This window comes from Terrapene carolina, unplaced genomic scaffold, assembly GCF_002925995.2.
Source record: "Terrapene carolina triunguis isolate 2854851 unplaced genomic scaffold, T_m_triunguis-2.0 Scaffold42, whole genome shotgun sequence".
In the NCBI taxonomy this organism is placed as follows: Eukaryota; Metazoa; Chordata; order Testudines; family Emydidae; genus Terrapene; species Terrapene triunguis.
In genome coordinates, this window is record NW_020664393.1 from 26621251 (window position 1) to 26648012 (window position 26762).

Consider the following 26762-nt stretch of genomic DNA (forward strand, 5'->3'; position numbering starts at 1 on the left):
TTGACAAAATGATAATATATTTTGGGGACAAACTGTGAGTTTGGGTAAAAGGCGAACTATTCTTATTAATATATTATTGTATGCATTTTCTTTAGAGGTTGGCTGTAGGAGTTTTGGCAGAAAATGGCTTGACGTTGGAAGAATGGCTGCCTTCAGCATGGATTACAGATACTATTCCTCGTCGGTGTCCGTTTGTGCCACAAATGGGTGATGAGGTATTTTTGTTTTTCTCAAGATTCTTGCTTTCCATTTCCAGTTTTTCAGCTTTTTTACATAACTTTTTTAGAAATATATGTAATTATTTTTCATTATTTTTTTCATCATTATTTTTCTGAACATTTTGGATTGATTAAAACTCCCTTTAAAGCTTAATTTTAATCAAGCCAAAATTATTTTCTTTCAGAATGAAAGTTTCTCTGTCAGCACATTCTACACTGCCTCTGCGCCCCTTAAAATCTTCTAAATGCTATGTCACATTTGGGCTATCCCTTTTCTTTTTCCACACTATTGTGATGGGTTTTTTTTATTGCACTGTATTTCTCCTGTGCCTTTCCTCACTTTTGTTACTTCAATGGGGTATATGCCCCGTATACTAAAGCGAGAAGTAAAGCAGGAAGAACTGGAAATACTAGTTAATATGCACAACTATGACATAGCTGGCATCACAGAGACTTGGTGGGATTATTGGTATAGAAAGATACACTTGCTCAGGTAGGGGGAAAAGGGAGGAGGTATTGCCTTATATATCAAGAATGTATAAACTTGGACTGAGGTTGAGATGGAAATAGGAGACAGACTTGTTGAAAGTCTCTGGGTAAGGATAAAAGGGGTAAAAAAAAACAAGGGTGATGTCATGGTAGGGGGTCTACTACACCTAACCGGGAAGAAGAGGTGGATGAGGTTTTTTTTTAAATAACTAACAAAATCATCCAAAGCACAGGACTTGGTGGTGATGGGGAACTTCAACTACCCAGACATCTGTTGGGAAAGTAACACAGCAGGGCACAGATTATCCAATAAATGCTTGGAATGTATTGGAGACAATTTTTTATTTTAGAAGATGGAGAAAGCTTCTAGGGGATAAGCTGTTCTAGATTTAATTTTGACAAATAGGGAGGAACTGGTTAAGAATTTGAAAGTGGATCATGGAATGATAGAGTTCATGATTTTAAGGACTGGTAAGAGGGTAAACAGCACAATAAAGATAATGGATTTCAAGAAGGCAGACTTTAGCAAACTCCGGGAGTTGGTAGGTAAGATCCCATGGGAAGCAAGTCTAAGGGGAAAGACAGTTCAAGAGAGTTGGCAGTCTTTCAAAGAGACATTATTAAGGGCACAAGAGCAAACTATCCATTGTGTAGGAAAGATAGGAAGTATGGCAAGAGACCACCCTGGCTTAACCAGGAGATCTTCAGTGATCTCAAATTGAAAAAAGTCCTCCAAAAAGTGAAAACTAGGTCAGATTACAAAGGATGAATGTAAACAAATTATACAAGTATAAAGGGACAAAATTAGAAAGGCCAAGGCACAAAACAAGATCAAACTAGCTGGAGATGTAAAGGATAACAAGAAAACATACTACAAATACATTAGAAGTAAGAGGAAGACTAAGGCCCATTACTCAATGGAAGTGCGGGGGGGGGACGACGACAATAACAGAAAATGTGGAAATGGCAGAAGTTCTAAATGACCTTTTTGTTTCAGTTTTCACCAAACAGGATAGTAGCAATTGGATGTCTCAAATAGTGAATGCCAGTGAAAATGAGGTAGGATCAGAGACTAAAATAGGAAAAGAACAAGTTAAAAATTACTTAGACAAGCTAAATGTCTTCCGTCACCAGGTCCTGATGAATAAATCCTAGAATACTCGAGCTGACTGAGGAGATATCTGAGCCATTAGCAGTTATCTTCGAAAAGTCATGGAAGTTGGGGTACATTCCAGAGCATTGGAAAAGGGCATATAGTGCCAATCTATAAAAAGGGAAATAAGGACAACCTGGGGAATTACAGACCAGTCAGCTTAGCTTCAATACCCAGAAAGATAATGGAGCAAATAGGTAAGCAATCAATTTGCAAACACCTAGAAGATAATACGGTGATGACAAATCCATGATGACAAATCCATGATGACTGATACTTAAGAGAAAATGATGTCAAACCAGCCTAAGAGCTATCTTTGACAGGGTAACAAGCCTTGTAGATAGGGGGGAAGTGGTAGATGTCGTATATCTTGACTTTAGTAAGGCTTTTGATACTGTCTCGCATGACCTTCTCATAAACAAACTAGGGAGATGCAAGCTAGATGGAGCTACTATAAAGTGGGTGCATAACTGGTTGGAAAACCATTGCCAGAGAGTAGTTACTAGAGGTTCACAGTCAAGCTGGAAGGGCATATCAAGGGTCCCATAGGCATCAGTTTGGGTCCAGTTTTGTTGAATATCTTCATCAGATGATTTAGATAATGGCATAGAGAGTACACTTATATAGTTTGCGAATGATACCAAGCTGAGAGGAGTTGCAAGTGCTTTAGAGAATATTTTTGAAGATGAATAAAATTGAATATGATCTGGACAAACTGGAGAAATGGTCTGAGGTCAATAGGATGAAATTCAATAAGGACATATGCAATGTATTCCACTTAGGAGGAACAATCAGTTGCACACATACAAAATGGGAAATGACTGCCTAGGAAGAAGTACTGCAGTAATATATCGGGGGTAATGGATCACAAGCTAAATATGAGTGAACAATGTAATACTGTTGCAAAAAAGGAAATGTCATTCTGGCATGGAGTATTGTAAGCAAGACACGAGAAGTAATTCTTCCACTGTACTCCGTGCTGATTAGGCCTCAACTGGAGTAGTGTCCAGTTCTGGATGCTACACTTCAGGAAAGATGTGGACAAATTGGAGAAAGTCCAGAGAAGAGCAACTAAAATGATTAAAGGTCTAGAAAACATGACCTATGAGGGAAGATTGAATAAATTGGATTGTATAGTCTGGAGAAGAGAAGACTGAGGGGGGACCTAAGTTTTCAAGTACATAAAATGTTGTTACAAGGAGGAGGGAGAAGAAATGTTCTCCTTAACCTCTGAGGATAGGACAAGAAGCAATGGGCTTAAATTACAGCAAGGGCAGTTTAGGTTGGACATTGGGAAAAACTTCCTAACTATCAGGGTGGTTAAGCACTGGAATAAATTGTCCAGGAAGATTGTGGAATCTCCATTATTGGAGATTTGTAGACAAAAACTTGTCAGGAATGGTCTAGATAATACTTAGTCCTGCCATGAGTTCAGGGGACTGGACTAGATGACCTCTTGAGGTCCCTTCCAGTCCTACATTTCTATGATTCTGTGATTCAATAGTTCAATTCCAAAAATGACAGATACATAAAACAATTTGGTTTTTTTAATTTATAAAATGTGCCAAGTACAATGTATTGGGTGTACGAACAATACTTATTATAATATATGGCTTGAAAATCCAAGTCAAAAACAAGATTTTATGTACCCTGTCTTCCACAATCAATGACACACAAATTCACCCCTCAGGAAAAAGCCAGAGGAAGTAGTTGGGCCATACACTATAAAATCTTCACGGGCCTGAATCTTCAAAGAGCTAAGCATTTCTGGAGAGGTGTTGAGCACCCAGAGTGCTGAACTGAGTTCCCACATAGATCATCAACTTCAGCTTCCATTGAGAGCCTCTGTGGAGGTGCTCTGCTCCCCACAGAATCAAATCCAAGATGAACTAATCTGGTCAGTGGTGCCATCTAGGTATTGTAGGGTTGTCAGCGATATGCCTGTACCATACTCTTAAGAGTCTTTAGCACCCTACTAGTATTGACATGTTTCACAGAAATCTCACATTTGGCCAGGCAAAGCAGATGTTGCACGGTATACAGGGAATACTTAGGCATGCTCTCATCTGTCTGTTGTTCAGAAGAACCTTGACATTAATGAACTTGACAATTGCCACCTAGTCTGTACCTGGAAACATAGGAATTGTTGCACCAAAAGAGATGTACCAGTAATACATCTAGTCCAGAATCATATCACTGACAATGGTTGTTCTCATATGTGTCCGAGAGGGTGCAAGAAATTCCACAGCTGGATAATTATTTTATTATAAGCACGGCTGGTAACATCACCTATTATTAAGGTTGCTCAACACTTCCCTAAGGCCCTATTTTCTGTTGCTTATGACTTTGACAATAATTATTTGGGCTGAAATTTTCCATACTGGGTGTCTGCCTTAGGCTGCATTTTTTGGAAAATTTCAGCCAAAACAATTTAGGATGTGTCTGCACTGCAGTGCAAGCTTGAGCTCATAGCCACCTTTCATCTACACATAATTATGTCTGACTCAGGCCAGCAAGCCCTCCATGTGCAGGCCCCAGGACCCCATCAGTGTGGGGAGATATTTGAGCCTGAGTCCAACAGACTCAAATTTTGCAGCATGGATGCAGCTCTGGCCCATGCCTCCCATACTGGGACCTGAGAGTCCACCAATGCTGTCCCACAACCCCATGGGATGGTGTCTTTCGTCCTTTCTATCCCAAGACAGGCCAGTTGACTCCCAAGAAACGGAAATTGTTTCTCTGATTCTGGTACAGCTGCTCAGAATTTAGCCCTTCCTTTTTATTCTGACAGCTGCGCTGTAAGCAGAGTGAACCTTCTCTTATGTTTATAATGGCCACCAACACAAAATAGTCCTTTGCCAAGTGCACTGCTAGCTGGTCATGAGAGCACAATTAGATTTTAGTTAAACTCTCGGGTGAGGCAAGCAAACAGTTTGACTTCAGCAAGAGTTCAAGAAATGACCATGCATACAAGGAAATAGTGAAGAATTTGGCAGCTTTGTGGATTTACCAGACCAGTGCAGAGAGTGGATTAAGCATTCCAAGAACAACTACTGGAAAGCCAGGGATGAGAACCACACCTCTGGAAACTCACCTGACCGTTTTATGAGGAGTTTGACCAGGTGCTGGGAATGGCACCAAGTACTGAGCCACCAGCACTTCATGACAGTCTGGTTAGCAGAGATGGTGATCTTCTGACCCTGGAATCCAGTTTGACATTGGAGGGGAGCAAGCATCCGATCAGGCTGCTGAAGTGACTCTTGTGCTCATGCCAGTCTCCCAAGATGCTTTGCTGCTGTAGCAGCTGCAGCACATCTTGGATCTCTACTCAGAAGACCTTTTTGATGACTCTCTGGAGGAGCAGCCCATTGCAGAACTAGCAGCAGAAACACACGAAGCAGAAGTAGCCCCTCAACCTGGTAAGTTTCTGGTTCCATGTTTGTTGTTGTTATATGGATAGGAGGAATTTCTGAATTATGACCCAATGGAAAATGTATTACAAGCTGAGGGCAGCAGTGTGTATCTGCCAATGGTGAATGGAATGCCAGCACCTTAGCAGCACCACCACGTGGAATTCAAAATGGAAACCAGGAAGCGGAAACATCAATGAACGAAGCATTTAAAATTTAATTTTACTAGAAACTTGCACATTCTTACAAAGATGTGCTGGAGTGTTAAAAGTAAGAACCAGATATTGCCTTCCCTTTTAGTATCCCGTGCCATACAAATTAGTCCCTCCACAGTGTAATGAGCTGCCTGTAAATGGTCAACTGTCTGGTGGGGAAGTTAAATGTAGTCCATGGGCAATGGAATCAATGTCCAAAGTACAGCTGGGGGGTTGTATATACACCAGAAATGTGCCAGGGAGTGAGGGAAATGGCTGTGTAGTTCTTTGAGAGTCTGTTGTTGTATGTGTTTGCATGTCGTCACTGGGTAGTTGCGGTCAGAGCAGCATGTATCGGAAACTATAGGGAGGCAATAATCCATGTGGATGCTAACACAGCATCCTGTTGATTTCTCCCATGAATTCTGGCCCAATCCCAGTGCTGTTAGCTGCAAACTTTTTCCATAGTAGGGAACTCGAGAAGCATTCAAATTTCAGAAAAATTGAGTACTTTCTAGTTCCAGCTCTGTAGATCACCAGCCCACTCCATTCGTAGATGTGCATTCAGTCACCGTAAGTTTGAAAACCTCTGTGGCATACACAGCTGGCTTGCCTCTGACAGCTTGGAATAAAATGTCCCTTTGACGTTTTGGAACCTTTAGACTTGTGATGTCCTCCAGAAGGTGGAATCCCTGAAAGGCTAGAGAAGGCTTAGTTAGTAAGCTGTCACTTCCCTGCCCACAAACCAAGCTGGTCTGCAATTTTTAAACCGAAAAATTTTAAATTTTAACTTACCATTGTTTCTGCATCATTTCACTGTGATTCAGTTGTGTTAACGCAGCTTTTGGGAACTGAAATATTCCTCTCCGGATATATTGGAAGTTCAGTTTTGCAAAGTATCATTTCTGGGCCTTGAGATTCCACAAGCCACTTTTGCCTGCAGAAACCTGATTTAAAGTGCTGAAACAATAATGCACTGTTTGATGTCTACTCTTAGGCCTTTCTTCCTCTGCTGGTCCCTCCACCTTGACAGTGTGAGTGCAGTCAAGCAGACCCCTGGGATGCAGAACTGTCACAGACCAGTCCCAGCAGAAGTGTTTCTGTGATGAACTTATGGTGAACATTCTGTACAGGGACAACAAGCAGGTGCAATACCAGAAGGAGAAGGATTCACGGCAAGTGGAAAGGCACAGACAGGCTGCAGAGTGAGAGGACAGAATTGCAGTGCAGCGCAGTTTCTAGAGCAGGAACATTGGCTGAGGGAGGAAGATAGAGCACAGCAGAAAGACCTGTTTGAGAGGCTGTTGAGAGGCTTATGACCCCAAGAGTACAGGCTCCTGCGGCGCCTGCACCATGCCCTGAGTCCCCTCCATGGGACCATGTGCTGCAAAGCAGGAACAGTTTGGACAATTCCATAGTTTGGGTGGCCCATGCAACCAAAACTTAACAGCAGCTGGACAGGGCAAATCTCCCGTGTACAATCCTCTAACCTTGTGCTGAGCCATCCCCGCTGAAGGCTTCCCACCCCTGTGCACCGGTGCCAAGAGCATACTAAACATAAAAGAAGGGGAAAGGAGAACAGGAGGCCAGAGGACATGCAACCTAAGGGGATTTATTTGTTGTCACTGTGTTCACTGTTTAATGTTTGGTTTATGCACTTTGTTTTATAAATGGTTTTGGAGTTGGGTTATTATTGGTGTGTCAGTGATAGCTGGCTTGCGTGGCAGTGGTTTAATCTATTTTTGTGTTCACATCCATGTTCACAAATAAAGGCCTTTATTTTATTAAGACTGACCATCACTGCATCACATCATATAATGTGTATTTTAAATAATAAAGATAAATGCATGATAAGGGACAGCTGGGAAGTTGTATTTGAACATAAGTATTCAATAACTTTCTCTACATCAATCCCTACTGTAAATCTACAGTTCTTGCCACACGCCTCTACCCCCAGTTCATAATCAGTCATGTCACCTGTAAGATACAATGCATAGCAATCAGCCCTCCCCATTTCGTTACATGATCTCATTTACTATAAACATTGTACAAGCACATTCATAAACATACTATTCTCCCTCTTCCATTGGCCTATGCAAGCCCATAACATGGGAGCACAGAACCCTGATTTGTGTTGCCCAGATGCATCCTGCTCCAGTTGTGATAGGCACACTTTCTGGTATAGTGTACCAATTCAGCGATCCATTTCTGTCATGGGTCCATTCGGGGAAAATGGTTCACCTTTGACTTCACAAAGATTGTGAAGAACACAGCAAGCCACAGTAATGCAGACATTGATGACACTGGAATCCTAACAGGTCTTCAGACAGCGCCAGCTGAATTTCAGTTTGCCGAACCCACCTTCAGTCACCATTCTGCACCTTCTGACAGTGTGATTAAATACTGTTTTGCCAGGTGTTCTGGTATGGTTCCTAAGGCAAGGCAAAAGGGGGTGGGGGGTATGCAGGGTCCTCCAAAATAACAGTGGGGACAGTAACTCCATTTATGACAATGTCATTTGGTGACAATAGTGTTGCATCTTGTCCATGGATGTAGACTCCCAGTAGTTAGAAAACCCTGGCATCATGATCTATCTTAGTGCAGCCCATGTTGGTATCCATAAATTGGCCTCTGTGATCCACAAGGGCCTGCATAACAGTGGAGTAGTACCCTTTGCTGTTTATGTTCTCATGCGCCTTGAGGGGGGCAAACTATGGGCACATGAGTCCCATCAGTGCACCCAGCGTAGTTTGGAAACCCCATTCTCTCAAAACTAGTAATTACTTCAGGGATATTGTATGCCCACCACTTTTGGGTAAATCACGTGCCTCATTGCCTTGGAAACCACCACCACCACCTTACCCACAGTTGACTTTCCAGTGCCAAACTGGCTAGCTATGGACCTGTAGCAGTCCAGGGTAGCCAGCTTCCAGATGGTTATAGCAACCCACTACTCAACCAGTATGGCAACCCTTATGTGTGTGTCCTGACATTGGAGGGTGGGGGCAAGCTGTTCACAAAACTCTAGAAATGTAGCTTTCTTCATGTGAAAGTTTTGGACCCACTGTTCATCATCCCATATCCATATGATGATGTGATCCCACTACTCTGTTCTTGTGGGCCTGCTACAGAAGCATTGGTCTGCATAGAGGGCATCAGTGGTTATTCCGAGAGTTGTAAGCAGCATCAGCCAATTTGTCTTCCGTGTCTGTATTCTCCTCCTCCTCCTCTGACAGGTGCCTTTGGTAGGTCAGAAAATGCAAGAGAAGCTCTTCAGATTGTGGTTCCTCCATGTTGCTGGCTCAAGTTGTCGGGAGCATGCAGACCCAAAAGACAGCTCAGCAGGATGTGTTGGCAGGCTGTGATATCTTCCTATAACCTGGGGTGGGCAGTGAAGTTTTCCCATACTGCACCATTAACCAAGGGCTAGAGCGACCACAGCTGGGGAAGGTGCTGGGAAGCCTGGGATATGGTGATTTTGACTTGTATATGTGTACTGCACTGTGCACATTGGAACCTGGGTTTGGGGTTTGGGTCCAAAAATTCTAAACCTAGTGTCACCAATGAGTGTGTGGACTCTCAAGCCCTGGGCTAACAAAGCCAAGGTCCTCTGACTCAATTTCCACTAACACTGGGATTACATTGCATACCATTTGCAATTTCAGAGGATAAGGCTAGGAAAAAATACATTATTTTTCAATGTTAAAAATATTGTGGCAACCTTTTCTTTGGAAAGCTGTAGTGCCTCCGTGCTTTGGAGCAGGGACTTGAAATTTGACAAGAGGGTGGAGACTAGTGTTAGGGATGTGCTTTTCTCTGTGAGAATGTACCCAAACTTGGCCAAGTAAAAAGCCTTTGAAAAATTGCAGTTTGCACATGCTCAATACAGACTTGCTAGATCTTAACAGCTAAAATCTCTGAAGAGTCCATCCTCCCTGAACATTCAGGAGCCTCGACAGCTAGACTGCATGTGCTTCATCCCCGTGGAGTGACTGAACATGCTGCAGCCCAAGTCTATTAGTGAAGCTGACTTTCCCTGTTATAGCTGCTCCTGGCAGAGCTGGGGCTGGGCACTGAAGCAAAGAGCCTGTCTCTCCAGTGCTCACAATGACTCTCTACTGGCACCTGGGTAGCATGGGGGAGGAAATAGTTTGATTCAGATGCAGAGCACACGGAAACTGGACCTATGGCATTGTGGGGGAGTAAACTGGGGGCAAAGGCTGGGACTAGAGTCTGGCAGTGGGGCTGAGGCTGGGACTGGAGTCTAGTAGCAGGGCAGGGGAAAGGACCAGGGGAAAGATTTGACAAGGAAAAGGTTGCAGGGGTAGAACTGGGACTGGCTAAGCAAAGAGACTGTGACAAGGAGCTGGGGGAGGTGAGGGCACTGAAACTGGGTGAGAAGCCCAGGAACTAAGACTGGGAATGGGAGCCAGTGAGCTCAGGGGAAGGGGGAAACAAGAAGCCAAGTGGGGGGAGGATACTGGTATTAGCTAGGCAAGGAGATTGGGAGCAAGGGAGTGGGGAGGATTAGGAGTGGCTGGAAGTGGGGGAGGCTGGGACTGGAATGGGGAGTCTAAAGAGGTGACATTAGAACTCCCTGGAAAAAGAGACTGAGACTGGGATCAGAAGCCTGAGGCATGGCACTGGCTAGGTGATTAGAGTGGGACTGGGGCTGAGGAGCTAGTGGTGGGATAGAGACAGGTACAGGTTGTATAGGATGAGGCAGAAAGAGTCAAACTTGGGAGGGCTGGACAGAAGAGTCTGTGAAACCTAGAGTTGATCAGACAATGTTCATCAAAATAGTTTTTCATCAGGAAAAGCAGTTTTGATTAAACCAATTTTGTGTGTGAGAAATCATATTTGTTTCAAAAAAATTTCCCGGAGAGAGTTTGAAATTTTTTTTTTTTTATTATTATTTTCAGAAAAAAATTCTCATGGAAAATTCCCAAATTATGTTTCAAAATTGTATTTTATTTTTAAAACCATCAAGGGTAGCTGCTGTTTGGTACTGATGGAAATGTCTTGCATTTTTTCTAGAGCAAACTGTTTTCTATTTTTGTTGTAATTTGTTTCATTAAACAAAAACAGCATGCGCTTTGATTTAGAAAAAAAGATAAGACATTTCAGTCAGTGTTAAGTATTATCTGCCTGTGCCTAGTAAAAAATACTTGAAACAAAATTTTTAAATGAAATAAAAAATTTCAAAGCTGAGTTTTTCAGAATTTGTTTTGTGGGAAATTTCAAAAATATTTGGTTTCATTTCCAATTTCTTGAAATGTCAATATTTCCCATTAAACAACAATTTCAAGTTTCAACCAGCACTAGTAAAACCCACTGGCAGAGTGTCTCACTCCTTCTAGTTCTGGTCCACATAAAGGATGATAACCTCTATTCCTATCAGTTACCCCAGGCGTAGGCAACCTCTGGCACGCATGCCGATTTTCAATGGCACTCTCACTGCCCAGGTCCTGGCCACCAGTCCGGGGGGCTCTGCATTTTAATTTAATTTTAAATGAAGCTTCTTAAACATTTTAAAAACCTTATTTGCTTTACATACAACAATAGTTTAGTTATATATTATAGACTTATAGAAAGAGACCTTCTAAAAACGTTAAAATGTATTACTGGCACGCGAAACCTTAAATTAGAGTGAATAAATGAAGACTCAGCACACCACTTCTGAAAGGTTGCCGACCCCTGATTTACCCCATTAGCTCAAGTGGCAGAGTTATGTGCGGTGTATCTAAAGGTTCCAGCCCTGCAGATAACCTATGTGGATGTCAGTAAAATATCACAGTATGGAATTTGGTGTTTTCACTTCGCTTTTTAAAAAAAACAACCTTGAATTGCACACAAAAAATACACTAAAATAATATTAAAGTTGCAAATTAAAGGGCTCAAAAGTTAGGAAATGCACAGGCAACCTTAATTCAGCCACCTTGTATGTAAGCATTATGATACAGTCATTAATTACATGATCACATGCTATTTTTTCCACCCTGCTTTGGAAATGAATCAGAGTTGTGTACCAAAGAAGGCTGTTGTCTGTAGGACGCCTGCCTCATTTGTTGCAGAAGTTGAAAGGTTGTGGTGAGTGAGGCAGAGGTTTGCAGGAAATAGATGATGGTCTCATAGTTAAAGCAGTTGAATGCCACTCTGGGTAATTGGATTCTATCCCCGCCTCTGCCACAGAGTTCCTTTGTGATTGTAAGTAACTCATATGCACCAGATTTTTCACATTCAGTCATTGTGTGTTCCGTATGTTCTGAGTGTTAAACTTGAGACCCTGGGGTCTGATTTGCAAAAGTGCTGAGCACTCAGAACTACAATTGAAGTCAATGGGGGCTGTGCTCTAAACATAAGTGCTATAATGCTGAAGAATCAGGCTCTGGGTATCTCAAATTGGGCATCCAAAATCAGAAGATACTTTTCACCTTAATCTCTGGCTCAGCTTGCCATCTGTAAAATGGGGATAGTACCTATGTATTTCATAGAGGTGTTCTGAAAATAATTTCATTAATGTTTGCTAAGCACTTGGATAGTGATGATCATCATAGAAAAAGTCTATGAGGAGATGAATAGCCCTACTTTCACAGCAGGGTTTGAATAGTATGTGGTAAATAAAGCATGAGCAACACTTTGAACAATGAGGAGTAAACCAAATATAGAATGGCTGGCTCATTAAGTGAACATTGTCCATTCTGTGCACTGAATGACACTGGGGTCTTGTGGAAATAGTAGTATGTGATTGTGTAATTGATGACTGTATCATAATAGATACATACAAGGAGGCTGAATTAAGGTTGCCTTAACTCTGTCATTTCATGACTCCTGAGTGTTTGACTTTGCAACCTTAATAATCGTCTTCATTACATGCAAAAACCCACAACTATGGTAAGACTTATAGAGTAAAACTGTGTGTGTAGCGGGAGATACATTTTGAGAGGGAGATATCTCATATTATTTTTGAATTATTTGGGGTGGGGGGAGATGGTATTAATGTAGTTTACAACATTCGCCAGAAGAGGTTGATAAACCCAAATAGGTTTATTTATTGTTTTGTGACTTGTTCTCCTAAAGCTGACCAATTTCATATTTAGTTAAGCTCACCATATAAATAGCACTTAACTTTATTTCGTTAGCACCACTTGTAAATCTTTGTTATATATTTTAAGGAAATGCAACTAAGAGAGATGACTGCCTATTTATCTGCTTGAAGAGAACATTCTATAGTTTAGAATGTTACTGTGCTCAGTCTTTTAATGGAAATCACTAGAGATTTTCCTTAATTGTAAAATTAAAATATTTTATTAGTCTGTATAAATGGTTTCATTTATATAGAGAAAATTGGTAGGAGTGGCTGGTAAGTATGGAAGGAATTATCTGTAGTTTGTTCCAATAATTTGGATTTTGTTTCTGTTGCAAAAATATGGTGCTGTAGTAAATGGTTATCACTAAATTTAAATAAGAATCTTTCAAAAATGTAGTTTAGCTCCAGCATTTAGTAGCGTCTGCTGCTCTTCCTACCAATTAGATCAGAGGTCGGCAACCTTTCAGAAGGGGTGTGCCGAGTCTTCATTTATTCACTCTGACTTAAGGTTTCGCGTGCCAGTAATACATTTTAACGTTTTTAGAAGGTCTCTTTCTATAAGTCTATAATATATAACTAAACTATTGTATGTAAAGTAAATAAAGTTTTTAAAATGTTTAAGAAGCTTCATTTAAACTTAAATTAAAATGCAGAGCCCCCCAGACCGGTGGCCAGGACCCAGGCAGTGCCACTAAAAATCAGCTCGCGTGCCGCCTTCGGCACGCGTGCCATAGGTTGCCTACCCCTGAATTAGATCACCATAATTTCTGGCAAAATCTCATGATTCCCACCTGATTCTGTAACCTCAAAGATCACAGACAGAAAACGGGGATTTAAGGGCCATGTCTTTAATATATATAATATAATATTCTGCAAGGTTAGTTACAGGATATTTCATTCTGTGACATAAATTACATTAAATCTTCTGTAATATGGCATTAATTGCCTATAGGTTTTTGCTAACGTATCAGCTCAACAGGCAAAGGCTTCACTGTGGTTATGTGTGTTTGTTGTTGTTTTTTAGTTTAGTTCCATACCTAACTTTCCATGTGTTACATGGGAATGGATAGTAAAATGTTTTTGATGTAAACTGTTGTTCTTTCATCTGAATTTGCAGAGCCACAGATTGCTGGCTTACGTCATTTCATAAAGAAAATTATTATTTAAAATTGGTATACATATAGACAGTATGCTGTTTTAGTTGTTTGTTAAAGCCTTGTTCTAATTCGCTTGAAGGAGTTCAGTTTTAATTTTATTACATATCCCTTGAGTACATTCAAGGTTTCTAGTGAAAAGAATAGGAGTACTTGTGGCACCTTAGAGACTAACACATTTATTTGAGCATAAGCTTTCGTGGGCTACAGCCCACTTCATCGGATGCATAGAATGGAACACACAGAAAGAAGATATTTATACAAACAGAGAACATGAAAAGGTGGGAGTAGCCATACCAACTGTAAGAGGCCAATCAATTGAGATGAGCTATCATCAGCAGGAGAGAGAGAAAAACCTTTGGAGTGATAATCATGATTATCACTTTGAAGGTTTTTTTTTTTTTTCCTCTCTCAATTGATTGGCCTCTTATAGTTGGTATGTCTACTCCCACCTTTTCATGTTCTCTGTATGTATAAATATCTTTTTTCTGTGTGTTCCATTCTATGCATCCGATGAAGTGGGCTATAGCCCACGAAAGCTTATGTTCACATAAATTTGTTAGTCTCTAAGGTGCCACAAGTACTCCTGTTCTTTTTGCGGATACAGACTAACACGGCTGCTACTTTGAAACCGGTTTCTAGTGAGTTTGTTTCATCGTTATGCCAGCAATGTTCATCAGCTGATAGTAAAAACTTCAGCACTCCCACAGAAATGTCTGTGTTAAGGAGTTCAAATCTCAGGTGTACAAGTTTGCTCTGATCTTAACTTTGTTATACAGGATGTCAATGGAAGGAAATATTCTTTTAATAAAAAATTGTCTATTATAAAGTGACCTAAATATTTTTTAAATAGTTCATGTTTATTAATTTATTCAGTCACATGGAAGATATTATTTAGATCTTGTCCATCCCACATCTAATGATTTAATTTGCTCTATGACATTTGTGTTACTTAAAGAAAAATGATTAGCAATGTAAGTAAATGGTTAATTTCTGTGACATTCTATCCACCCACTTATACCCACCTGTGTAGTGTTGTGCTGATTGGGAGGGCCAGTGAAATTTGCTGCAATGTGGAATTGTTTTAAACTATTGTGTGGACAGCATGTGCAATTTTATTTTAATCCATTGAAGTTGTTTTGATCTTGCAGGTGCATAATGTACAATAAATGACTTCCAATGGGATTTGTGCTTCTAGATCACTTGGATGCTTTTGAAAATCCCACCCTTTGCCTTTTCACACTTTCCTTTTTCCTGTGTCATAAATTGAGCAGAAAGTGTCTGCTTGAATTTTGAATTACGGTATCTGTTTTTGGATAGTTAGTGTTAAATTGTTTTAGTGTTCAGTTTAGTAGTTACTGCACTTATCATAATTTTGTATATCTGGCTGTTTATTTGATTACTATGATGGATAACAAATTTCTGTAGCATCCAAATGCATCATAAAGATACCAATACATAAAACAAATACTATTACACTGGATAGTAAAAGTAGATTATATTAGTCAAACACCAGCCCCTTAAAAAGCAATTATTAAAATTTCCAGAGTAAACATTGCTAGTAAGTTTGTAAACACCCATTAAAATTATTTCATGGGGAAAATAAGGTAAGAGTCATATATTTATTTTAGTTCTCCCTTATTTTCACAACTGATTGTGCTAGAATATAGTCATGCCATGCTGAGAGAAGCCATACGAGCACTCAATCCACCAGGCCGCCATATGCCTTCTTTAAGAGAGGAGGAATCTATTTTCTCAGAATATTAGTATAAAACTTCTATTTATGCATAAAGTAATTCTCCAGTTTCTTCTAATACACAAGCATGTGTGTTAGTATTAGTTTCTCTAACTAAAAAAGTAGCAGATTCCATATGCTGTAAAATGGAGTAATAGCTATACTTTGTGAACCTTTTACATTTGATTTAGTCTCTTTTATACAAACTAACAATTTATTCCTACTACAAACAATTGAACCATACTTGATCCACTATAATATTCAGTATACCCATTGGGTGATGCATTATGCAGGGTGGTTAAACACTGGAATAAATTGCCTAGGGAGGTTGTGGAATCTCCATCTCTGGAGATATTTAAGAGTAGGTTAGATAAATGTCTATCGGGGATGGTCTAGACAGTATTTGGTCCTGCCATGCGGGCAGGGGACTGGACTCGATGACCTCTCGAGGTCCCTTCCAGTCCTAGAATCTATGAATCTATCTTGATAACCTGGGAGTTCCTACTCTCACTAGTGCAGCTTATCACTGTTTAAAATTAAAATAATAGTTTATAGATCCTTTAAAGGCCTTATTTGCATGTATCTGTACCATCTTGGTTTGGAAGGGAACACACTATGTATCAGCAATGTGCTAACGTTTTGGCATTTTAAAATGTTGCTTAATTAATTTTTGTTTCATTCTTAGGTTTACTATTTCCGACAAGGTCATGAAGCATATGTTGTAATGGCTAAAAAGAATAAAATATATAGCATTAATCCAAAAAAACAGCCGTGGCATAAAATGGAGCTACGGGTATGATATTTCTTAACTTTTCCCATTTTTGTTGTCTTTAAAATAAGTAATAGAAAAGAACTTTTATATACATGTTATTTGACAAAAAGTGTCCGTAGTTTTGCTGACAGAATCTTTTTAAAACTGATATTTTTAACTTTGTGTTTTAAATGATTTATTAAGATTAAAAAAATTAAAAAGATTAATGATTGCCCAAGAAGTTTTAAACAGGAATAAATAAATATTTAAAAGTTATGATTGTAGTAACTTAATTGATTATTGAGAAGGATGAAACAAAAAATCCTAGACCTGTGATTGATGTTCATGTATCAATCTGATTTATTTTTTTAACCCTTGTTAAAAATGTGTTGCAGTGAACAATTAAGTTTCTAAACAATTCGATATAATGAGGTTATATTGGGGAATTGCAACTTTTTGGTTTCAGGGAGTAAATTTGAAAGGTCTGTATTTGACCTAGTAATTTTGTTTACATAGTTCACCACTGAAATCTGTTGTTCAACAGAAGTATATTCACTTTTTTCATTTCATACTTCTGTTACAGTCCTCTTATATTCAACCACCTTAAATAAGCATGTTGTTTTATTTACTTCAGGAACAAGAGCTGATGAAAATAGTTGGGATTAAATATGAAGTGGGATTGCCTACTCTCTGCTGTCTTAAACTTGCTTTTCTTGACCCAGATACTGGTAAACTGACTGGAGGATCATTCACCATGAAGTAAGGGAAGCATTATTTCTGTTCCAATAGGGAAACTGTTTTTTGTAATATTTAAAACCTTTTAAATTTGCTAAATTTTAAAGAGAAGTTTTATTTTTAAACAGAAATTTTCTGTGACATAAATTTAAGATGTTTATATTGAATTCAGATGCATTAAATGCATTTTGATATCTAACAATGTTTTCTGTATTCTGTTGCTGCTTTTTCACCTTAATCATTCTTTTTCCATTTTGATTGCAACTAGGTACCATGATATGCCAGATGTTATAGATTTCCTAGTCTTGCGACAGCAGTTTGATGATGCAAAACATAGACGATGGAATATAGGTAGGTGGTGGGTTTTGTAAAAAGTTAAATAAATGCATCTGGTTTCATTCATGTTGCCTTATTTCATTAGGAAACGTGGCAAAGTGGGTGAAAATAAAGTATTATGCCGGAATCGGAGAGCAAGATCTACTGATCTTCAGAGAGATGCAGTGCTTACCGCTCCTGCAGAATTAAACTTTGCCACTGAACACAATTACATGTGAAAAAAATAAGAGTTTAAAGGTGACCTGCAAAAGAAGATAACATGTTTTCCTTTTATCTTATAAATATCAGGAATATCACATCTTGTCTTCCCTTACTTGCTCAAGGACCCTTGTAGGACTAAAGAACTAAGCTAGAACTTTCTTCTCTCAATTGAAATGTTGACTTTCATAAAGAGAACTTTTGTTAGAAGTTTGAATTAAATAGGTATTTTAAGAAAATCAGACTTTTTAAGAATATATAAAAAAAATTCCATCCTGCCTCAATTGCTCAGGTTTCAGTCTCTTGTGATGTCATAGTTCTACTAGTCTTTTAAGGACTCCTCCAGTAAAAATAGGGAAGACAAAATCTAATACTTGTTCTGTTTGGTTTGGTTTAGTTTTTAAAGCATGAAAAAAGGCTATTCCCGATCTTTCCTTCTTTGAGGGTTTCTGTTCCGAGTTGTGAGATGGCACTCCTTGGCAGCAAGCTTGGGGGACTCTCTTCATAGCAGAGTCATTTGGGGGATGTGAACACACCTCCTTGTAGTGTTGAATGTTCAAGATTACATAAAGGAAGTGCATCCTCTTCCTCCAACCGTTTCAGTTTCCTTCATCTGTGACACAGCGAGCAGAAGGGACTCTCCGTTGTATGTGTTGTTACCTAGCCCCATTGGGTTTAGCTAGCCCAGTGGTTCTCAATGTATTTACTATTTTGGCTGCATATGCATATCTCGGTGTGTTATGTGGGCCACATCTACCCCCCCCCCCCCAAAAAAAAAAGTTTAGTATTTATTATACAGCAATAAGATTCAAATCAATATAGTACCTTTCATTTCAACACTGGCAAATGTCTGCCAAGAGCATTTTAAATTAGCAAAATAAAGCAAAATATTAACTGTTAACATTAATTCATTTACTATAAGGGTGGCATGGCATGGTGTATTGCCACCAGCAGCATGGCTGGGCTGAGCACCCAGGGGCGGGCTGTGGAGCCTGCCTGCAAAGATGGGGAGTCCTGCCCTGTGTGGGTTGCCCCCCCAGCCAGGGACTGTCCCCCCTGCCCCCCGCCCCCCCCCCCCCGGGGCCGCCCCCCCCGCCCCCCCCCCGACTCCCCCCCCCCGCCCGCGAATGCCCCCCATCCCCCCCCCCCCCCCCCCGGGACTGTCCCCCCAGCAGCTGCACACACACCCTCGCACCCACTGGTCTCCTACCTCAGCTGCACATAGCTCAGCCATGCAGCTCGCCTTTCACTGCAGTCCTAGTGCCTCCAGGGATCCTGCTCCAGCCTGGGTCACTGGACCCGTGATCCTGCAGGGTGGGGGTCGCTGAGTATTCTGGCTTCCTGATGCTGCTGGGCCTGATCCTGCGCTGCCCCATTTTTGCACCCTCCCGCCAGCTCTGCACCCAGGGCAGATCCCTTCCTACCCCACCCTAGTTATGGCCCTGAGGATGTTACATGGACCGCAGCTGTGTGCTGATTAGGGCACAAATGGCCCATGGGCTGCGGAGTTGAGAACGACTGAGCTAGCCCAAATTGTACCATTTTTATAACTTTTGGTTTTTAATCTTTGTGTGTTTGTTTATTTATTCCTCCGCAATGCCTGTTGCATGGTTATTTCCAGTCACTGGGTGCTGGGACCATCCATGATGAGTATCCCGTCAGATAGATACACACACACCTACCTCTCTTCAGAGACCCTCCTCACAAAAAAATACTTCCGGAAGAAGAGGATTCCCTCATCACAAAAGGAGCCTTAGAGAAAGTACTATTTTCGGTACTTTCGCATTCCCAAGCAGGTGGACGGTCTCAGACCTGTCCTGGACCTCAGGAGGCTAAACAAGTACCATAATATCTTAAGAATACAGGGTGTTCATGTTGAGTGTAATCTTACCCTGTTACAAGGAGACTGGTACATAACATCTCTGACCCTTCTGGAGTTTCTCTGAGTGCACCCCATCAAGTGTAAGTCCCTGCACCTTGACTTCTCTTCTGGTGAATAAATAAATATTTGTTTTAAACCTGCTGCCGATTAATTTATTTGGTGGCCCCTAGTTCTTATATTATGGGAACAAGTAAATAATTTTCCTTATTCACTTTCTCCACACCATTCATGATTTTATATACCTCTATCATATCTCCCCTTAGTCTCCTCTTTTCCAAGCTGAAAAGTCCTAGCATCTTTAGTCTCTCCTCATATGGGACCCGTTCCAAACCCCTAATCATTTTAGTTACCCTCCTCTGAACCTTTTCTAATGCCAGTATATCTTTTTTGAGATGAGACCACATCTGTGTGCAGTATTCAAGATGTGGGCGTACCATGGATTTATATAAGGGCAATAAGATATTCTCCGTCTTATTATCTATCCCTTTTTTAATGATTCCTAACATCCTGTTTGCTTTTTTGACTGCCACTGCACACTGCATGGACGTCTTTAGAGTATTATCCACGATGACTCCAAGATTTCTTTCCTGATTAGTTGTAGCTAAATTAGCCCCCATCATATTGTACGTATAGTTGGGGTTATTTTTTCCAATGTGCATTACTTTACATTTATCCACATCAAATTTCATTTGCCATTTTGTTGCCCAATCACTTAGTTTTGTGAGATCTTTTTGAAGTCCTTCAGGGTCTGCTTTGGTCTTAACTATCTTGAGCAGTTTCGTATCATCTGCAAACTTTGCCACCTCACTGTTTACCCCTTTCTCCAGATCATTTATGAATAAGTTGAATAGGATTGGTCCTAGGACTGACCCTTGGGGAACACCACTAGTTACCCCTCTCCATTCTGAAAATTTACCATTTATTCCTACGCTTTATTCCCTATATTTTAACCAGTTCTCAATCCATGAAAGGATCTTCCCTCTTATCCCATGACAACTTAATTTACGTAAAAGCCTTTGGTGAGGGACCTTGTCTTTCAGAACTCTTGGGTGAATGCCATCTGGTCCCAGTGACTTTTTACTGTTAAGTTTATCAATTAATTCCAAAACCTCCTCTAGTGACACTTCAATCTGTGACAATTCCTCAGATTTGTCACCTACAAAGGATGGCTCAGGTTTAGGAATCTTCCTAACATCCTCAGCTGTGAAGACTGATTATACAAATAGCATAATCATAACCAGCAAATCATCATCATTTCATAAACATTTTACATGCCACATTGTACAAAAATTGTTTCAAATGTATAATAGTGGTTGCTACAATAATCTATATAGTCATATTTTAATCAAATAACGTCACACCAGTCAGGATACATTAACCACAAATTATTACAGATCAACTCCATGTTCTTCACACATGGCTCTTAATTTAAAGGACACCTGTTTCCATGTGGCCATCAGGTTGACACACTGCAACTACCTGAGGTTCTGTATGGGACAGAGACATTACCAGTACAAAGTACTTCCTTTTGATCTGTCCATAGCCCCATTTCTGTTCACTCTGGATTAGGGCATGTATTGATTGAGTTTTGCTACAATCTAGCAAGGGTGTTAGTACTTCCTGGGCTAAAGCCCATTCCACCAGGTCCAGTGAAACTTTTGTGGCATGTTTTAGGCAGGTGCCCATAATGGAGATTAGTATAGCAGCCACTTGAAGTTCAGTCTAAACTTTCATCAAGCACTACTCTTTAGAATCAGCATTGTGCTCTGATAGTCAATTTGGGGAAACTGTGCTACAATCCATATTTTCTTGAGAACTTCTACCTTCCAGCTGGGTAGACTGCTCGCTAGTCTCCTCACAAGTGGGAATGCACAGACGCATTAGAGATAGGTTGGTATACAAAATTTAGTGTTTGCTGGACTTTGAGGAAGTTTGTACTTGAGAGGAGGAAACATAGGAACCTTCTAAAGTAAGAAATCCTATTGAGAACAATAGGTATAACATATGTGAGTTTATATATATTAGAATTAAAGATATTAAAAAATTAAACTGTCTTCCACTGCTATAAGCTTGAAAAATGTTGCAACATGTTCTAATATACATGTAAATTATACTGATTGCTGATTTTTATACGCTCATTACCTATATTTTTTCTGATATCCTACACAACTTAATATAAGTTATTTCTAAAGAGTGCCCTTTATTGTTGTTTTAAGGGTGTATCCGTCTAAATACTCTTTATATTTGTTTATTGACACAGAGATCTCCAAAGAATGACTACCATGAAGATTAGGCAAATGTGGTGTAGAAATTGGTAAAAGAATAGGACTATGACAACAAAGTACTTTTTATTAATGAGATTGTTTTGTATTGTCCAGGTGATCGTTTCAGGTCAGTAATAGATGATGCCTGGTGGTTTGGAACAATTGAAAGCCAGGAACCTCTACAGCCTGAATATCCTGACAGTTTATTTCAGTGCTACAATGTCTGGTTAGCAAATCTGATCTTACTTACGCTTTTAATAAATCATTTTAATGTAAATTTTTAATCTTGCATAGCGAACACTGATTTAGGTGATTTGGCTCCTTTAATTGCAGTAATAAAACTTATTATAAAGTGTGTTCATTAGTAATAAAATAAACATTACATATAAGAGTAATATATTTTTAACTGTTTAAGCAGTACTAATTACTATAATTTAAACTCGGTTAATTTTTTCTTTAAGCTGGGACAATGGTGACACTGAGAAGATGAGTCCTTGGGATATGGAGCTCATACCAAATAATGGTGTGTAAGTGTGTAGATGTGTTATCTTGATTTATAAGTATAGAAAGCATATCTTATGCAAATAGTTTTTTAAAAATTAAGGATACCGAGTATGTTTCTCTCTAAAATGCCAGAAAAAAGAAACAATTAAATAAGAATCATAAAAACCATTGCAATATAAATTCATGCTTAAATCACTAAATTACAAATATACATCTATTAAAATGAGCCTGATCTGTGACTGGAGTAACTGGATACATAATCATGTCAATATCATTAATGGAAAAAAGCCTAAGAGTTTGCTAATGAGTAGGACCACTGGAAATTCATAGGATTCTGTAATTTCCCTGTTCTCCATGCAGGAAAGTAATGTTTTGTTATTATTTTTCCTGTGGAAACAGAACAAAATCACTCAAGAATTCAACAGATGGCATTTCGCCTGGCCCACATACAAGCTAGAAGGAACAGATGAACCTGCTCCCCCACTAGGTTCAGTGGAAATTGCATGCTAGAGAGACCGGTTGTCCCTGCAATGCACTCACTAATCCTATACACACAAAGTGTTTGGGGGCAAATTGGCAAAGGGGACTTATTCCCCCTCTGGTCCAGCTATCCAAGGTAGGAATTGTGGCAGCTGAAGTGCATGCTCTCCAGTGGGCCCACTAGCATTATTTCTTCTGTCCATCCACACCCTACTGGGCTACCACACTCTGAGCTGGATTTTTTTAAAATTAGTTAAAAACTGAATATAATTTGGAATATTTTTTTTCTGTTTTCTGGGATATTTATTGATGACTTTGCTTTGCTATCAACTATTTGTTTTTTCTTTCTCAATGTAGAACTATGACTCAGTTCAGCCTACTGTACATATTCTGTTACAATTATTTATTATTTCAATATGTTTATTCATTTACTCATTATTTGGTTTTAAAGAATAAAGTACCTCTCCCAGGCTCTTGCTACCTCTTAGACATAATTAAAAGTACAGTAACACACAAGGTAAAACCAGCAACATCTCTAATACCAAAATGTAAAATATCCATCCAACCACAAACCCAAACATCCCAAGAATCTCCTGCTACACCTACAAAAACTTACCCTCTTGCACTTTCCCTGCCCAGAAGTCTGCAGTGTGCCCTGAAAATCAACAGATTCTGGCTAATTTTATCAAATCAGGGTATTAATTCCAAAGTCGAATGCCCTCAAGAGAATGCCCTGATGGTAGCTTCTCTTCTATGTCTCACGGGCTCCAGTTCAAGAACTTCCACTTACCGCAGCAATGGAAGAAGGAGAAAGGCAATTTTCAAAATAGGCAGATCTCAAGAGCTATATAGGTTAAAACCATTATTTATAAACTCTACCTGAAAACCTATAAAGCACCACTACAGTTCCCAGAACATAGTTAAATTATCAATATATTTAAAAAATTTCACATGCTACAGAACTACCCTTGTTTACTGCAAAAATACATTCTCCCACAAACTGACTGTAAGTCTGCAAGTCCAGTAAATAGAAAATCCACAAAATTCTGGCAGGATCCAGCAAGCTGCATTCTGGGAAACACATTTGTTAGCTGGTAACAATATACATGAAGCATGTAAGACCCCGGAACAGTATCAAAGCATTGTTGTCTTTTGCACAAAGAACTACACATCTTACACTTTTATTCAGTAAAACAATATTACTCTATATACTGCCTATATTAATTACTCTATGTTTTTAATAGACGCATGTCTGTCTTGAAATATGAACAGATGAATATTTTTCAGTGATCATCCTGGTCTTTTTATGGGATATTTCAGCTGTGTTTCCTGAAGAGCTGGGAACTAGTGTTCCTTTAACTGATGTTGAATGCCGAACATTGATCTACAAACCTCTGGATGGAGAATGGGGTTCCAGAACCCGGGATGAGGAATGTGACAGAATTATTGCAGGGATAAACCAGCTCATGACTCTAGGTAAACATTTGTGACTGAATAATTTAAGAAACATTCAGTATGGAAGCTAACTTTCATAGGAAGGGATGATAGGCATTTTTATGAGAACACCACAATCCACAAAATTAGTAAATGCTGTCATTGATCAACTGCAATAGTCATAAAATCACTACTTGAATTATTACCTTATAAAAAGAAAGAAAATATTTTGTTCACAACATGACATATCTACATAGTGCCTTTAATATATGGTCTGACCCAAACTTTCAAAGGTGACTAGTGATTTTGAGTGTTTCAATTTTTCAACATGTAACTTGAAAGACCTTGAAGAGCTTGATTTTCAGAAAGTACTGAACACTTTCCCTTTGAAAATCAAGTCCGGTTTATGATATCTCAAATTGAGCACCCAAAATCACTTGCTAGTGTTGAAAATGGAGGCCCCCTATGTTGAATAGAAAAGTTGTAACTTCATTTTGAACAGATAGCAAAAAGTATGTATTTGTTTTGTTTTCCTAGAGAATGTTACAATGAATACCTGTACTTGGGATTTTTCCTGACTAAGCTGCTGTGTACTGCAGCCATCATTTTTCTTTTCTTTGGGTTGTGAGGAGAATGGATGTGTAATTTATTGATTAGCAAATGGTTCACCATGAGTTTACCACTTGTGGGGACAAATGCCGATATATATTGGCAGTTTCTGAAAAGTGCAACACTATAAATTCTTTCTACATACACATCACTAATTCTGTCCTTAACATAGTCAAAGGTATGCATATATATAACTTTGGTCTTGTGATAAGATGGCTTTGGTCTTGTGATAAGATGGCTTTTGAAATGTGCGTAGTTAATTTTCATGTGTCTATATGGTACTTAAACAAATGTGTGAACTATTATAAACAAAAATTTGGTTTAATAGGGATTAAGATTGGTTAAGTGTGACACCTTGGTGGTATCTGAATGTTTATACAGCATGTTTTCTTTGATGGGGACACACTGCATTTTCACAAGAAACTACCTTCTGCCCTCAAAAAATAAGGAAACACACTACACCTAACTCATTAATCTCCCTCTTTCAGAATAATGTAAAACATTAATTACAAAAGGAGTTAGCAAATTAGCAAATACCAGCAGTGATATGTGCAGTATGTTATGTGCTTTTGGATAAAGTATGAGGTTGTAATTAAGGTTTCCACTGCTGTGCCTCCATAGTAAGAGTAATGGTATATTTAAATTATTTTAGCTGGTTCTTTTCATATTCTGTTCAAGGTTTTGTTTTTTTAACTACTACTATTGTTGCTTGTTTTGTATAAAGGTTCAATTTACTGTAGCAATCTTAAGAGTAGATTTTTAACTGCAATAGAGCATTCTGTTTCACCTTTTTCTTAGAAGGCCAGCTCATCTAGCAACTAATTTTTGTCAATTCTTGTTTTTAAAAATATATTTTAAATACATTTTAAAGTTTAAATTTTTGTACTTATTTTTTTCATTCCTTCCCCTACAAAATCAGGTATTGTAAGAACCATAAGTCCAGTTGTACAAGTGGAGGGAAAGAAAAATAAAGTCTATGAAGCCTTCACTTGTTTGAATTCCATTATCCTCTGGCATATTGTTTTTTCTGCTTGTATCATATTTGTCTTTGTCCTAAATTCCTTGTAAATTCCTCTGGGCAGGGATTACAGCTTTTATAGTAACAGTCTAAAGAATTGCTTTGCACATTAAAATTTGAGAACTTTGAAGATGAGGGAGTGGTAATGCAGGGGTTCTCAACCTTTTTCTTGCCGAGGCCCCCCTCAACATGCTATAAAAACGCTTCAGTCCCCCACTGCTCCTGGCTTGGGGGGGGGGAGGAAAGGGGAGGTTTGCCGGTTTCAGCCACATGTCGCTCCTGGCTTGGGGGTCGGCCGCGGGCTTCAGCCCTGCAACGCTCCAGACTGGGCAGGGAGGGCGACTGGTTTCAGCCATGGAACTCCACAGCCCCCCCGAAAGGGCTCGCAGACACCCGGTTGAGAACCACTGTGGTAATGTCAAGATTAATGAAGTGATATTTTTCCAAAGCAGAGTGAGTCAGAAGTGCACCAGTTAATATTTTGGAATTGCATATTTTGAATTATATAACTTACAGATTGTATCTGTAACAAAAAGTAATTCTCTTTATATATATATATACATACATATATACATATATATACATATATATGTATATATACACATATATAAGGACTGCTTCTCAGAGTGCAGTCCTTCATGCACAGAGGGATGGCTCTGATTAATCACTACAGTAATCATGCTTATGGCATGTGCTACAGCACACGTGTGTGTGTATAAAGTTTCACTAATATTTTAAAGTATGTAATGTTGGCTTTTCTTGTTTGTTTCTGTCACTTACTATTTGTATTCTAAACTTCAAGGTGTGAGTGGGTGGGGAGGGGGTGTTGAAAATAAAAAAGATCTGAAACAGACTATTAAAGGGCTGGTTTTATGTGATCTCACATTGAGTTTTCATTTGTATTTAGATATTGCTTCTGCATTTGTGGCACCTGTGGATCTCCAAGCTTATCCAATGTATTGCACTGTTGTGGCATATCCCACAGATCTCAGTACCATTAAACAAAGACTGGAAAGCAGATTTTACAGGTTAGATCCAAGTCTCTGTTACTTCTATAAAGTAGTGCCAACAGATCTTTTTGCTTGTCTTTTTATAGGATAATATCTAA

At 39.3% G+C, this 26762-nt stretch overlaps 1 protein-coding gene across 2 annotated transcripts in view; it reads left to right on the forward strand.

Moving 5' to 3' along the window:
- Positions 1-26762, forward strand: part of PHIP (pleckstrin homology domain interacting protein) — a 341807-nt gene that overhangs the window by 284419 nt on the left and 30626 nt on the right. For both annotated transcript variants that reach the window (XM_024194657.3, XM_024194658.3), the window contains exons 24-31: positions 96-215; positions 16129-16236; positions 16829-16953; positions 17198-17280; positions 21724-21835; positions 22071-22132; positions 23914-24069; positions 26562-26682. In XM_024194657.3, the coding sequence (XP_024050425.2) occupies positions 96-215; positions 16129-16236; positions 16829-16953; positions 17198-17280; positions 21724-21835; positions 22071-22132; positions 23914-24069; positions 26562-26682 (887 nt within the window). The remainder of the gene's footprint in view (positions 1-95; positions 216-16128; positions 16237-16828; positions 16954-17197; positions 17281-21723; positions 21836-22070; positions 22133-23913; positions 24070-26561; positions 26683-26762) is intronic.